This window comes from Cygnus atratus, chromosome 14 (assembly GCF_013377495.2).
Source record: "Cygnus atratus isolate AKBS03 ecotype Queensland, Australia chromosome 14, CAtr_DNAZoo_HiC_assembly, whole genome shotgun sequence".
NCBI lineage: Eukaryota > Metazoa > Chordata > Aves > Anseriformes > Anatidae > Cygnus > Cygnus atratus.
Genome location: NC_066375.1, coordinates 8,203,568 through 8,217,436, shown reverse-complemented (window position 1 = coordinate 8,217,436; position 13,869 = coordinate 8,203,568). Strand labels below are relative to the sequence as shown.

Below are 13,869 nucleotides of genomic sequence, written 5' to 3'. Positions count from 1 at the left end.
GGTGTTCTTGAAATCTGAAAGATAATACCTGTATCTTGTGCACTGCTTTCTGGCTGTTGGGGTAAGTAATGAGCAGACTTGCCAACTAAACTTTTTGTTGCTGAAGTGTTACATAATATGTGTGGGAGTTCCTGTCAGAAGGTAATTAAGCGTGCTGGATTTAAACCGTGATTTCCTCTTAACCTCTGCTGTGGCCTTGCAGTTAAGAGGTAACAAAATATCTGCTTCTCTTATGTACTATAGGTGCAGTGCTATACGCTCTTTAAGATGTGTAACGTAAGGATAAAACATTAGCTTTCTCAAATGTAGGAAGTATTTTATTTTGTTCATTATGAACCATCACTACAAGGAATTGCAGTAATCAAAACTCCTGTGGCTTAAGTCAACTGTCTGCTTAAGTAACTGGGAAATCCATTGTGAATGGTATTTTATCACTTCTGTTCTTCTAGTGACAGTGATGAGGAAAAATCACGAAGAGGTAAATCTCCCAAAGCTGAATTTAAAGATGAAGAGGAGACTGTGACAACCAAACATATTCATATTACACAGGCTACCACCACCATACACAAACGTACAGCAAATCCTTCGAAAACCATTGATCTGGGAGCGGCAGCGCATTATACAGGGGATAAAGCAAGTCCAGAACAGAATGTTGCATCTCATACTGCACAGCCTACGGCAAAGGTGAGATGACAGGAGAGTGAAATAAAATATGACTTTGGAAACTGTGTTCTTCTAAACACTGAAACAACTTAGTTTAGAAATCGAATTTTTGTTACGTAGCATTCAAGGGAACCATTCTATCAAAAATAGGCACGTGCGGTTTTCAAAGGCGGTGAAACCAGCTGTTTAGTATTTGATCTGTAATTTAGCTAGGTTTCAGTGACTAGCTTCAGAGACAAACCTTCCATCTCTACAAAGCACTCATCTTAAATGACTTTGTGTTTTGGTTTTTAGTCTATTTCAAAATCAACCAACAACATCACAAACAGCTGCACTTTGAACTGTGTATTTCACTTGCAATATTTTAAAATTACATATCTTTTAGGTTCTTCTCTAAGTTGTTGTAGGTAATACAGCTAACAGTTTAACAGGGTCATACCAAATTGCTTGTGAGAGCACAGTTGTCTTGCTTTCTGAACTGGTGTGAACTTGAGCTGTCTGTTCAGCATGACTTAATGTCAGATCTGACTCAGTAACTTTCACAGGAAGTTCTGCTGTGTTACGCTTACATTCATCAAACAGGGCCCTGGTTTTCCTCATGCATCTGTATAGATACCATAGTGGAGTTTAAGGGAACCCATGGTCACATGGAGTATTTTGTCCTACTTTTAATTTCCTTGCTCTTTATGAGGAGGGATTGATTCTTAATCATAGTGGAACAGATAAAGTGCAACTCTTCTTCCTCTGACTTGCTTTTAATGTCAGTCGATGTAAAAGGAGTTCTGCAAATGTCAATATTTCACTTCGCTGCTGTTCTTTAAAGGCAGAAGTCTTATTTTTGAACAAATGATGATTCTGTCCAGTTCTGTTTTTTGATTCTTCATATGACAGAAATGAATTTGCAGTTCAAACAGCAGGAACCTCTAAAGAAAGCATCAACTAGCTTTCTGTTTAAAAAGAATTGGGGGTGCAAAAGATTAACTGTGTGATTTCTTCTTCAGGCTTCTGTACCCTCTGGCAGCAAGTCTTCTAATGACCTGGTTGATCTGTTGTTTGATGGAGTAAGCCAGCCAGTCTCAACAGGTTAGTGCATTTTTTTGTTGTCTTAATGTATATTCTGATGGACCAGTTTTGAGGATAAACTTTTTTGATGTTCCACAGATGAAGAGGAATAGATAAGCTGAGAAAGTAATACTCAAAAATTTAGAGCTGCCTAGAACCTTTTGCAGCAAGGTATTGTAAATGTTATTGCATGGGATTAATAAAAGTTAGCAGGACAAAGATTAACTACCAGATCAGTCAGAAGCTGTTTGTAATGCAATTAATTATAATTAACTCTAAAGGCAAGTGCAATCAATTCACATTTAAGCATTTCTCATAGTGCAATTCAAAGGCTGGACAGCTAGAAATGGATGAAATAGCTACCTAAAAGTAAACCTGTTCGTTGTAAAACATGTCCCTTCAGACTCTAAATGTGCAGTTGAATTTAAGTCCATTAATGCTCATATGGACTTAATCTTACGCTCTCAAATTGCAGTTTCTTTTTCAGAGTATGTTAAATATCAGTGCATTGTATACAGGATTGAAACGGGGATTCGGGAGTTCGGTTGTTTTGCTTATTACAAGTCTGCAAAGTTTTAGGTTTTTATTGTGCTTACAGGTTCTTCTAATACTAGGTTTTGATTGCGACTAGCATGGAAGAGAAAAGGGACTTCCATGCATTTGTGGCCTAACATTTAAAGTAAACAGTGAACAGAATTTTTGTTTAAAGATCAATTTGAATAGAGAATTAAATGCTCACGTGTTTTTATATATATGTAGAAACCTTTCATATAACTGTTCTCCATTGCAAAGAAACAAATTCTGTTATTGGAAATTGCATCATAATCATATTATTTGTTGAAGTCTGTATATGTCGTGGGCACCACAGATAGTCAGCTTCACCTTCATTTTAAAGAAAATGTAAAATTGTGTGTAACTTTATATACAGAGGTGTTCATGTACTTGGGATTTACAACAATTCAGTGGAATTTTAAGATCCTGGATCACAACCACTACCCCTAATCAATACTTGAAATTTCATTACCCAGATTTTAAGGCCTTTGTCCTCTTGACTGGAAAAAGAGAAGGGAGCTGTTTTGGTTTTACTTTGTTTATATACATAAGTCTGTATCTTTTTATATATAAAAAATTTGTATTAAGAAGAGACATTTTCAGTTCAAATTGAGCCTTTCCGTGTTTCAAACCATAGGTAAAGTGCTTTGACATTACAGCACATTTGAATCTTTCATCAGTTTGGTTCTCTGTAGCAAGCCCTTTTTTTTTTTTTGCCTTTTTGATTTTTTTTCTTTTTTTCCCAAAGCAGCATTTACAAATGGTGTTGAGAAGATGCGTATTACCAGCTGGTCCTGCTAAATAACCTCTCTTCTGACCTGGGAAGGCAGATGGAATGGGTTCATTCATAGTGACAGCTCTCACATGGGAATCTTTGAGGATAGCTCATGTTGAGAAGATTAGCACTGTCCTTCACGTGCAGGTCACTTGTTATGACCACTGTTCCTTGCAGCACAGGGTGTGGGAATATTCCCAGTGTCAAGCAAGACACAGGGAAAGGGTCACACACAGCCTTTGATCTAGCCTGTGAAGGAGTTGGCAGGGAAGTCATGTGAATTCAGGGAACTCAGAATTTGCTTATCTTTGTATTTTTAGGTGCAGAGATCTGGAAGAAAGTTGGTGAAGCTTGGGGGTTTACACGTTACTGAAGCAACACAATTTGTACATAAGGGGAGATGTCATGAAGGAGCAATCCGGGGAGTTGTAGAATGTATGAATAGACCTGCTGGAAGTATTTTTTTTGGTGTTACTGGAGACTAGGTTCTTTAATTTTAGCCGGCGATACCTTTTTTTTGTCCAGAGTTGATGCATTCAGCTTAAGCTTTGCTATCTTCCTCTGGAAGTCAGTTTCATTTGAAAACATGCAACAGAGGTGGAGAAAAAATTGACTTGACTGAGAAAGTTAAGGTGTTATTTTGGGTTTGAACCTAGTTGTTTTTAAAATGAAATTATCACTAGATGCTTTGACAAATAACCAAGGGGGGGATAGTAAGTGTAGCATGAGAGCTTGTTTCTGTTTTAGGATGTGGTCCGATAGAATTAGAGTGTGGTATCTCTGCTTATAAACCTTCAAACCATTACTGTGTCCATCTCAGAGTTCAGAACGTGTGGTGGAAAAATTACTTGAAAACGTTCATTGCAGTAGACAAAGCTGTGGGTTCATCAGAGCACATTTTTAGCCTGATATTTCACTGGCTTATCCTCCCCTTTTCATTCATAATTTGCATTCGGTATAAAACTTCTGTATTAATGGATGAAAGGTGCTTATTACATCACTTCAGAATTTGTGTTGAAGAAATTTCTTAACTTTGTAATCTTCTCCCTTTTGAAAAGGTGGTGAAATGGTTTTAGTAGTGCTATATTTCTGAAAATTTAAAGACTGTCCTTGCATTCCCTTCTGTTGTTCTATACCATATGCTGCAGGAAGAGATACTTCCCCTTGGAAGAACAGTCGCCTTCCTAGCAATGTCTACAGTAAAATAACATTAAAAAGAAATACAAGTATGCATGTATTAGAAAGTGAATGGCTCCTTTTATTACTGCTAGCCATTTATTAAAAAGGAGATGGTTCTAGTTTAATTAACCCAGTTGAGAGTAGCAGATGGGGCAGAATGTCTTGCAGCGATAAGACAATTCAGAAATGGCACCAGATGTTGGAAGCTGTCCCTGGTGGTGTTTGAGTGCAGCACAGATGTTCCAGTCCCACCTGGCTAGTTTCTAAGCACTGCAGGCTAAGCAGCTGTGATGTAACCTATATAATGTACGCATAACACTAAAAGCAAAATAATTGAACTGCTGCAGCTTCTTCTAAGGGTAGGACTGTTTGGAGGTGAAATCTTTGAGGACAAACAAATAAGGTCAATTTCTTAGCTTTCTGGGGTCTGTGGAGTAGCTAGTTAAAAGCAATAGTGAGGATAATTGACAGATTTGTTGTAAAATATTTCTCGTTTATTTAAAGGAAAAAAGCTTTCTAGTATATGATTCTTAAATCTTCTGTTTCTATATCTTGGCTGTGGTTTTTTTGTGAAAAAACATGCTACATTCAGAAGTTGATAACTTATTTGCTGTATACAGATGTCTGGTAGGAAAACTTAATGTTCATGCTGTAGAAAGGACACAAAGATCTTTAAAAAAGGGCAATCACAAACACAAGCCACGTCCTTGAGATTCCAATTCAAGATTACTGCAAAATCATTCATGCTTTAAGTAACATAAAAATAAATATAAGATGATATTTAATTTTTCATAGTAAGCATAATAAATTAACTCTTTTTATGGTGAGAATGTTTGGCTTTTATATATAAAAACTTCCAAAGTTTTATTTTCACAAACTGTCAGACTAGCAGCATCCCTCGTTAGGAGAACCCTTTCTAACCTTTTTATTCTTTTTAAATTTATTTTTAGAGATATCAAGAACTCGGATCTTAAGAAAACAAAACTGCAAAGTCTGCAGTGTAGCTGGAAATAATCCAGTTTATTGTTGCTCAGGCTTGTATAAATATAGTATGGTGATGAACAGGAAAACCATTGTGAACTTATGGAGCAGAATCAATAAATCCATCCTGCTAAATACAGGACAGCTTTTCTTCATAAATTCTGCGTACATTTATTGCAATGGTTCTTTGTAGAGTCCTTTAACAATATTCGGCTTCCTTCTGTTTCTAGGTGGATCAACTGACCCATTTGGAGGATTTGCTGATTTTAGTTCAGCTGCTGCTACAGCAAGTTTCCCATCATCGCAAGGTAGGATTAATTTACAGATTGAAATGCTGTTTAAGGGCAGAGAGAGGGGAAGAGATGCCACGTGGCGTTATTGAAAGTCATTTCTCTTTCCAAGGCAAACCCTGTTTGTTTAACTGGACACAAGTGTTGATATTGAGTAAGGAAGAGATCCGTTGTCTAGTACAGCACTTAGCACTTGTCTCATGGGCCTAAAACTCTTTATCAACTCTGTTTCAGAAAAATGTGTTAGGGGTTCCAAATACACCCCTGTTTATTTAAAAGCACATAATAAAACTTAGAGCAAAGCTCCAAATCTAATTTTGGAACTAACTGAAACAAAATGTGACTGAGTAAAACCTGAAACAAACAAGTGTGGGTCTAAATGCTGGCCGAAGTGCTCACTAAGCATCGTAGAGCCCAGCACACCCCACTTCTCTAATAGTGGGCAGAGCTGTCTTAACTGGCCTTCTACAGTGATGAATGTTTCAATATGATGGTATCTGTGTTTCCAAAATGACTGGAAAATTGGCTGTAGTGATAGGACTATTCAGATTATTAATCATCATAGTCTTCCCAGTGCTTTGTGTGGGATTATTCAACTATTTGCAGTAAAAACTAGTCATTTTTCTAATACTTCAACTAACAGTTTGCAAGCTTTTCAGACACGGGTAGATAATTAAGGAAAGAACCTACTAGCTGCTTGGGCCTGGGGGGAAGGACTTGGATGAGGTGCTTGGTAGTCTGCTTTGCTTGATTGTGGTAATGCTGACAGTGAACTGAAAAGTACACAGAAGGTCTTACGCTGTTTTTTATAGTTTCTAAATATGTACAGAGTTCATATTGGTCTTAAGAACTTTCAAGACAGGCAGAACAGTAAATTAAATGGGTAAGTTGAACAAAAACAAAAGACAATCATGTTCAATGGAAAATAGGAGCTCACTTGTGCTAGAAAAATGAGATACCCTCAGCTTCCATCTGTCTCCTAAGATTTAAAAAAAAGAAAGTGTGCATCTCTAAACAATTACAAGCTTAATTATGTTGGCCTTGTCAGATTGCGTAATGAGGGAAGGCTGTGACAAGCTGTTTCCAGTCTTCAATGCTGTCTGGGTTACTACTGGAAAACCTAGTACATTGGAGGGGAATTCTGTCAAGGTGTGTGCCCCGTGTACACAGTATAATGTCATTGACTGATGCCTATATGCATTTGTGGGGTGAAGCTGACTAACACTTTTATCTTGGCTAAGTAACAGTTTATTTTCATTTCCCTTTTAAGAGAAACGTATTTAAAAAAAAAAAGTGTGGATCTTGCTGAAGTCCGAGGTGAACGAGTCCGTGCCAATCAGAAGAGCAAAGTTTTTAGTAATGCTCATTAGGACAGCACTCAGTTTTGCCCTTGCCTGGCTGTATGCCCCGCACTTTAGAGTTTTCCTGTGCCCAGGCAGCTGGCTCGGTGCAGTCATTTTGCATGCAAACAGACAAGTTACTAGGTACACACAGCCACTGTTTGAAAAACAACATGCACAGAATTTCTCTTAAAGCTGGACTGTGGAAAAAATAAATGCTAGGAAGCCATCTAAAGCAATCAACTTCTTTTTGGTCAAGTGTTTTTGGAGCCTCCAGTGCTACCCAGGCAGAACAGTGCTGCAAATGAACACAGAGGGAGGGAAGCTGGCTGTTTTTTGTGAAGTTAACTTGGACAGTGTTGGTGTTTTTGTAGCTGGGTGATCTCAGTGAGAATGCAGGAATACATCTAGAGTGTGGCAAGATCAGCAGATCTACCTGTGAGACAGCTTTTAGTCAGCATATTTATAGTTTGTCATTTTTTTCACATGTGCTATGTTAAGAAAATGTACTGGATGTGTATTAATAATATACCTTTAATTTACTTAGCAGGAAAGAACTGCTGTAATTTTTTCACAGGCTTTCTCACTCAAAACCAAGTTGTTTTGCAAACACAAAGCCGCCTACTATGCAAATAATTTGTGTGTTAATACAGCCTAAATTGATACAATCCTTTATCTGCATTAACATGATTAATCTATTCCAATCACCATTATGCAAGGGACAAGTAGTCCTGTAAAATGATTAATCATTCCTGAACAGCCTAAGCCCCTGTAGAAATCTTTTTCTTCATGATTAATCATCTTTGAAGTTCTACTGAAGGGGCAAAGCCGTATACGTTTTATCCCCACTTCCATTATTGGTGCTCATTGCACAGGTCTGAACGTAGATAAGTAAATGCTGAGTGTGCTTCTTCTAGGAGGAATATTTAAAGTAGGCTTTAATTTTTAATATGCAATACTAATTGAAATATTCTAATATAGCCCATGTTTGTGAGGGAGATCAAAGCAAATGTTCTAGCAAGGCCCTAAGCTAATATGAGTCCACTTGTGCAATGATATTGTTGGCAATACTTAGATTTTGTGAACGGATTCACTCTCCTACCATTCTTTAAATTCTAATGCATTGATGAAGATAAAGATGATTAAGGGCTGAACGTGTATATTGATGGTCTTTCACATTCCATGTAATTTATTGCTATTATGTTTTGAGTAGGTAGAATGTAGTTGCAGACAATTGCTATGGGTGGCCGTTATAGAGCTGGGCGTCGTATGGGTTAGGAAGTGGAAGCTGACACTGGATTCATCTGCTCCAGCTTTACGTGCTCGAATTTTTATTAGCTCATCTAAAGAAATTCAGAGGATGATTTACTGTTCATTAGAACTCGAAGTTCACTTCATATGGCAATGACATTGCTTGTGACTTAGTTCAAGTACCACAAGAGTATCAGTGACATAATCACAAAGCTGACCTGTACAATGGCCCAAACTTGGAACAAGATTCATGATGTAGGAGTGAGAGCAGCTTAAATGGCATTGCTTTATTTTTAGCATCTCCTGTGGATGCTGTTTTAATCTCTTATTCCCCTATCGCTGCTCTGAAGTAATTCTTTTCTTTTTAATTTAAAAAAGCATTTTTTAAGGGAGATAACATCTACTTCCATTTGACTCAAAGGTTATGAAATATTCTCAGTTCACTGGTTTGTGTATGGACATGTGTGATCCTGAAATCGGTACCCTTGTGGTTGTGTATAAACAAGTTATACTGGTAGACACTTCATATCTCTCTCTGCATCTTACTGTGAATTGCTTTTTATTAAAACACTTGTCTGCAAAAACCCTGGCATGTTGAAATGAAACAAAGTGTTAGTGACGACCTACGAGTTCAACAAAACCTTTCCTGAGAGATGTATTAGATCCAAAATTGAATTCAATTTCTGTTTTAAATCAAGGGACATCTTGAAAACTTGATGTGTTTTGCATGAGCACTTCATGGGATGGGACTATCACCTCAAATAAGAATTCCCTGGTAGGAATTCTTAATTGCTTTCAAAGCTTTTATTCCCCTCAACATTTTTTATATGAAGAGTTACTGATTGTATATAGCAAATTTAGAAATAGTTGGTTTTGTATTTTATCACGATGGAATTTGCTTCATCAAGTGGCTCGTTCCTGACAGCAGTTCTCTCAGCAAGGACCAGGGCTCCGAGCTAAGAAGGTGATAAATGTCATCAAGTTCTACGTTTGGTTTTGCTTGTTGCCTACATTCTACTCTGAAGTTATCTTTCTTTCAAATTTTGTCTAAAGAAAACCTGTCCCTACTTGTTTCGTATCTACAGGTGACATGTTATCATATATCATTCTTTCTGTGTAGGGGTGTTTTCATATTTCCTTTGCTACCTTGTTAAAATTGTTGGAATATTCATGAGAGGGAGTGATGTCCAGATGGAGGTTCTACCTGCAGATGTTAATCTGGACAGACACAGATCAGCTCTCATTTGTTTCAGTTCATGGAATATGGGACTTGTTTAGTGCCTTTCTCTAAGCCTTCTACCTTTTCTTCCGTCTTCCTTCCTCTTGCACTGTTCCCTTCAGGTACAGCAACAAGTGGAAATGGAGACTTTGGTGACTGGAGTGCCTTCAACCAAGCTTCTCCTTGTCCTAGTGCTTCATCTGGAGAGCTCTTCAGCAACGTGGCACAGCAGCCAGCTATAGAGCTCTTCAGTAGCTCGCAGCCAGCTTCTGGCCAGGCTCCAACTGCTTCAAATTCTGCAGATCTTTTTGATTTGATGGGCCCCTCTCAGACAACTATGACCTCTTCACAAAGTATGAATTTCTCTATGATGAGCTCCAATGCTGTAGGCATCGGTTTACCCATGTCAAGGTCACAGGTATGCAGCTGTTTGTACGATTTCCTAATCTTTTGCTTTCTCCTTAATGTTGTGTCTGAAAATGATAGACTGGTCTCCTGAAAAGAAAATATATTAGAAGTTCTAGAAAAGTTCTTGAAAAGCCTCTTTTTATATGCCAGTCCTCTCTGAGATGGTCTTCATTGCTGTATTAAGTGTTGCAGTTTTTCTGGGGAAGAAGGTTGATGTTTTAAACCTTAAAGCCATCATCCACCGAATGCTACAGGTTTCCAGTCTCAAGGGGATGGAGGTGAGGACTAGCCTGTATTCTCAAAATCTGGAGTTGACTGCTTACATGGAGAGTCACTGATTTTTTGGAAACCATAGCAGGTTGATTTGGTATTAGGAGTTAAAAATCAGTATCTCTGAGTTGAGAACTTGACTACAGATTATCACTGTCATACTAAATAGGGATTAGGGCATCTTGATACTACTTTAACCCATTCTAATGGTGTAACAGCAAATGGGAGCACTGCTTTGGAAGAGCTGAAATTCACATCTAAAAACAAAGCAATTTCAGTGTCTCCTTCTTGTCTTCTGTGGAAAAATAAATACCTGTTGTTTAGTCCTGAAGCCTATTAGTAAATTGTTTCAGGGTATCCCAACAACTTCTTTTCTAGCCTCTGCAGAGCGTGAACACTTTGATGCCGAAGCCTAACCCTCTTTATAATGCAAGCACAGAGATGGTCCAGAAGAACGCAAGCAAAACTCTACCTTCAACTTGGTCAGATCCCAGTGTAAATATCAGTTTGGACAATTTAGTACCTGGGATGCAGCCTTCCAAACCCCAGCAGCCATCACTTAATACCATGATGCAGCAACAAAGTGAGTTACTGTTGGTGCACCGTTTTGCTTTGCACACTGAGCTCTCTAGGGATTTAGTAAGCTGTCCTTGAGATGAAGTATTCTGCTAATTATTTTCATACGTTGTCATAATTGTTTCTTAAACTACTGTGATGCTTCTGACACAAAATGGTATTTTCTAAACAGAGCCTGACAAGCTAGGAGGCTAGTAACTGCACGCCTTTACTGCAGAGTTTACACTGTTGGCGTATCTTGATTTCAGGCTTCCTTATCTCTAGAAGTTCTCTAGAATATGCATAGCAGCATGTATTGCTACCAAATGCTATTTAAAAATTGTTTTTAAATGTTTTCTGAGTCCTCACGTAGAAAATACGGAAACGAACGAAATAGCTACATTCTGGGCCATCATATATTCACGGCAGTGATTGCATAAGTTAATTAAAATAAATAGGGCCTTCAAACAGAATCTGCTTTACTGTTTTTGAATTCTTATTCTCCTTTTGCAGATATGCAACAACCTATGAATGTCATGACTCAAAACTTTGCAGCTGTGAACCTCAGTCCTCAACCTAACATGATGCCTGTACGACCCCAGACAAGCCCACTGATGGGAGGGTCTGTTCCTGTGGGGATGGGAATGCAGAGTGTGATGTCAGGTACGATGGGGATGACCTCCATGGGACCCACGCCTATGATGAACCAGGGAATGATGGGGATAAACATGAACATGGGATTGCCAGCTACAGGAATGGGTTTGACGGGCACAATAGGAATGGGAGTACCCAATATCTCTATGACCTCTATGACTACTGGGACTGTTCAACCCAAGCAAGATGCCTTTGCAAATTTTGCCAATTTTAGCAAATAAAGATTGTAAAAATAAATAAATTAAAAATAAATGGGCAGACTGAATGAAGGATTTTTAGCTGCACAAATATAGCTGGGGAAGGGATGGAAAACACTGATCAATACTACTTTTTTTTTTTTCTTTAGCAGTTAAAGTATCTACATAAAGAACCAAAAGCTATTTTCTAAATGTTGAAATAACTAGTGTTCAAATTCTGGAGAGATGAAAGGTTCTTCTAAGGAATGTATTAGATTTTGCAAAATAATTTGTATTGAGACCATCAAAGCCTTTCCTAGGTAGAAGAACCAATTTTAACTTCGGGACTTGATGGAAGACTGGAATGGGGGTTGGGTAAAAATGTTTGAATCTAATTTTATACTTTTCTTTTTTCTTGAAGAGCTTGACTTTCTTTTCCCCCTCTCCCTGATCGCTTTGTCATAATTGGATCATTCCTTTTACTACCACTCTGAGTCCACAATTGAAGTCACTCAAGTACTATAATCAGTTTTTTATAAGAATATATATTTTTGTCCAAAAAATGGCTTACATATGTGATTATGGCTAATTCAAAGGGACCTGGAATGTATATATACTTTTGCTAATGTTCCAGTCGCACTGCTATATTACCCAAATTTTTATGGTAAACATCGTCTCTCAGCAATTTGGTGATCAATAGATTTTTGGGGCTTTACATGCCTCTGTTATAACTGATATCCAGTGCAGGTCTGGGAGAAGATTTATCTGAGACTGCTGGAAGGTTTCCTTTTATACAACTCCAGAAAATGCACTTTCTTGCAGTTTTTACAGTGGCAGTTAGCATCCTTTTTACCACCAGCTATGGAGCCACTGGTTTACAGTGTCAGCAGCAGTCAGAAAGCAAAAATGTTTATTTTTTGCATCATTACAAAAATAACAAGGCAGATTACACCATGTTATGTAAATCTATAACCCGACCTAATCCAACAGCATTGAATCTTAGCTTTCATACAACCCTTGGTGATTCTTTTGTGTAAATATGGCATTTAGCAGCTGTGAAATCCAATAGAGGAGTAAAATATATATATTAATAAAGGAAACCTGTAGCAGTCAAAGATTTTACTGACTTACTGAAAACAAAAGAATGGATTAAGATTTTGGGGGTTTTTTGTTTTTCCTTCTGTAATTTTGCATCTAAGTCCACATGAATCATGATTCTAGAATCTGGAATACAAAGACATTGTTGTATTCACAAATTGGGAATATTGGTAAGAATAAGCACTATACTATAGGTATGAAATTTATTGCCTCCCTTTTCTTATGTTGGATTTTTTTATTATTAAATTGATAAAACTTTGTTTTCATTGTATTCATAATGTTCTGTTATACATAACATTAAAATGTTCATTAAAATCAATGTTGGGCTGCTTTGCCTTTCATTCCATTTGACGTTTATGAGAGCATTTGGGAAAAAAAATAATTATAATTTGGGCAAAGTAATTTTTATAAATAATTTAAAATTGTTTAATGACTTCTTATCTGAAGCCTTTCCTATCTGGCTCTACTGTTAGGAATTAAAAATGAAGCAGGCAAGATATCCTGACCCGCTCCAGCCTTGCTAATGCTCCATCTACAACATTTCTAATTAGGCAGAAATTCATGTACTTCAGCTAAGTGGTAATGAAAAGTGATTCATTTGCTGAATAAGAGATGAGAGTGAGTGTAATTAGCTGACTGCGGTTTTTAATCTTTCAACAATTCAATGTGTTTAAATTAGTTTCAAAGAATAGGAGCTTTCAAGTGTTGTTACATCAAAGTAATCAAGGCAGGCTTTAACAGCTGAGTAGGAGAGATGGCTCTGGTTCCTGTGCTGAAACCTTTAAACTTCTCTGGAAGAACCATCTTCAAAACCTCTCATTCTAACAGATGGGAAGATTCAAACTGGTTCGATATATGCAAAACTGTGGTGGGAAGAAAGCTAGTTCTGGAGGGTAGGTGGGTGGCAAGGAAAATTAAGCCTGTAGTTAGTGTTGCTTAAGGGGTGCAATGTTTGAGTAGTATTTAGCAGATTTTCGGGTGAGCCCATTCATTATACTGTCCTTTGAAGGTAAGTTTAGCTGGTTAAACAGTTGGCTTTGAGTTTAGAAATTCTCTGTTTAGGTTGCTCAGATCTCTTCAGAGGATCCAGTGATTTTCTTCTAATCAATAAATTATAATGAAGCATTTGTCAGGGATTAGAATAACTCCAGTGGAAAACAGTTGGTCAGTTCAGAGTGGATTTTTGTGTCTGTCAAAGATGTCTTAGTTAATGGAATATGGGCTTATAGACCAACTGTAGTACTGAACTGATTCCCTGCCCTAACCATTCCTTGTTCTTCATATGGGTCAGTATCCTAATCATCAAAGCAATGTGAAAAAAAGTTCCTCATCCATCTTGATCGTCTTCAGGTGGACGGGAAGGAAGCCCTTTAAACCAAAATAGATATACGAAAAG

At 37.6% G+C, this 13,869-nt stretch overlaps 1 protein-coding gene across 2 annotated transcripts in view; it reads left to right on the top strand.

Annotated features, from left to right (window-relative positions):
- Nucleotides 1-12,792, top strand: part of CLINT1 (clathrin interactor 1) — a 47,803-nt gene extending 35,011 nt beyond the window's left edge. For both annotated transcript variants that reach the window (XM_035559803.2, XM_035559802.2), the window contains exons 7-12: nucleotides 450-684; nucleotides 1,665-1,746; nucleotides 5,443-5,520; nucleotides 9,435-9,730; nucleotides 10,369-10,573; nucleotides 11,059-12,792. In XM_035559803.2, coding sequence (XP_035415696.1) covers nucleotides 450-684; nucleotides 1,665-1,746; nucleotides 5,443-5,520; nucleotides 9,435-9,730; nucleotides 10,369-10,573; nucleotides 11,059-11,420 — 1,258 coding nt within the window. In that variant the 3' untranslated portion in view covers nucleotides 11,421-12,792. The remainder of the gene's footprint in view (nucleotides 1-449; nucleotides 685-1,664; nucleotides 1,747-5,442; nucleotides 5,521-9,434; nucleotides 9,731-10,368; nucleotides 10,574-11,058) is intronic.
- Nucleotides 12,793-13,869: the final 1,077 nt, after the last annotated feature.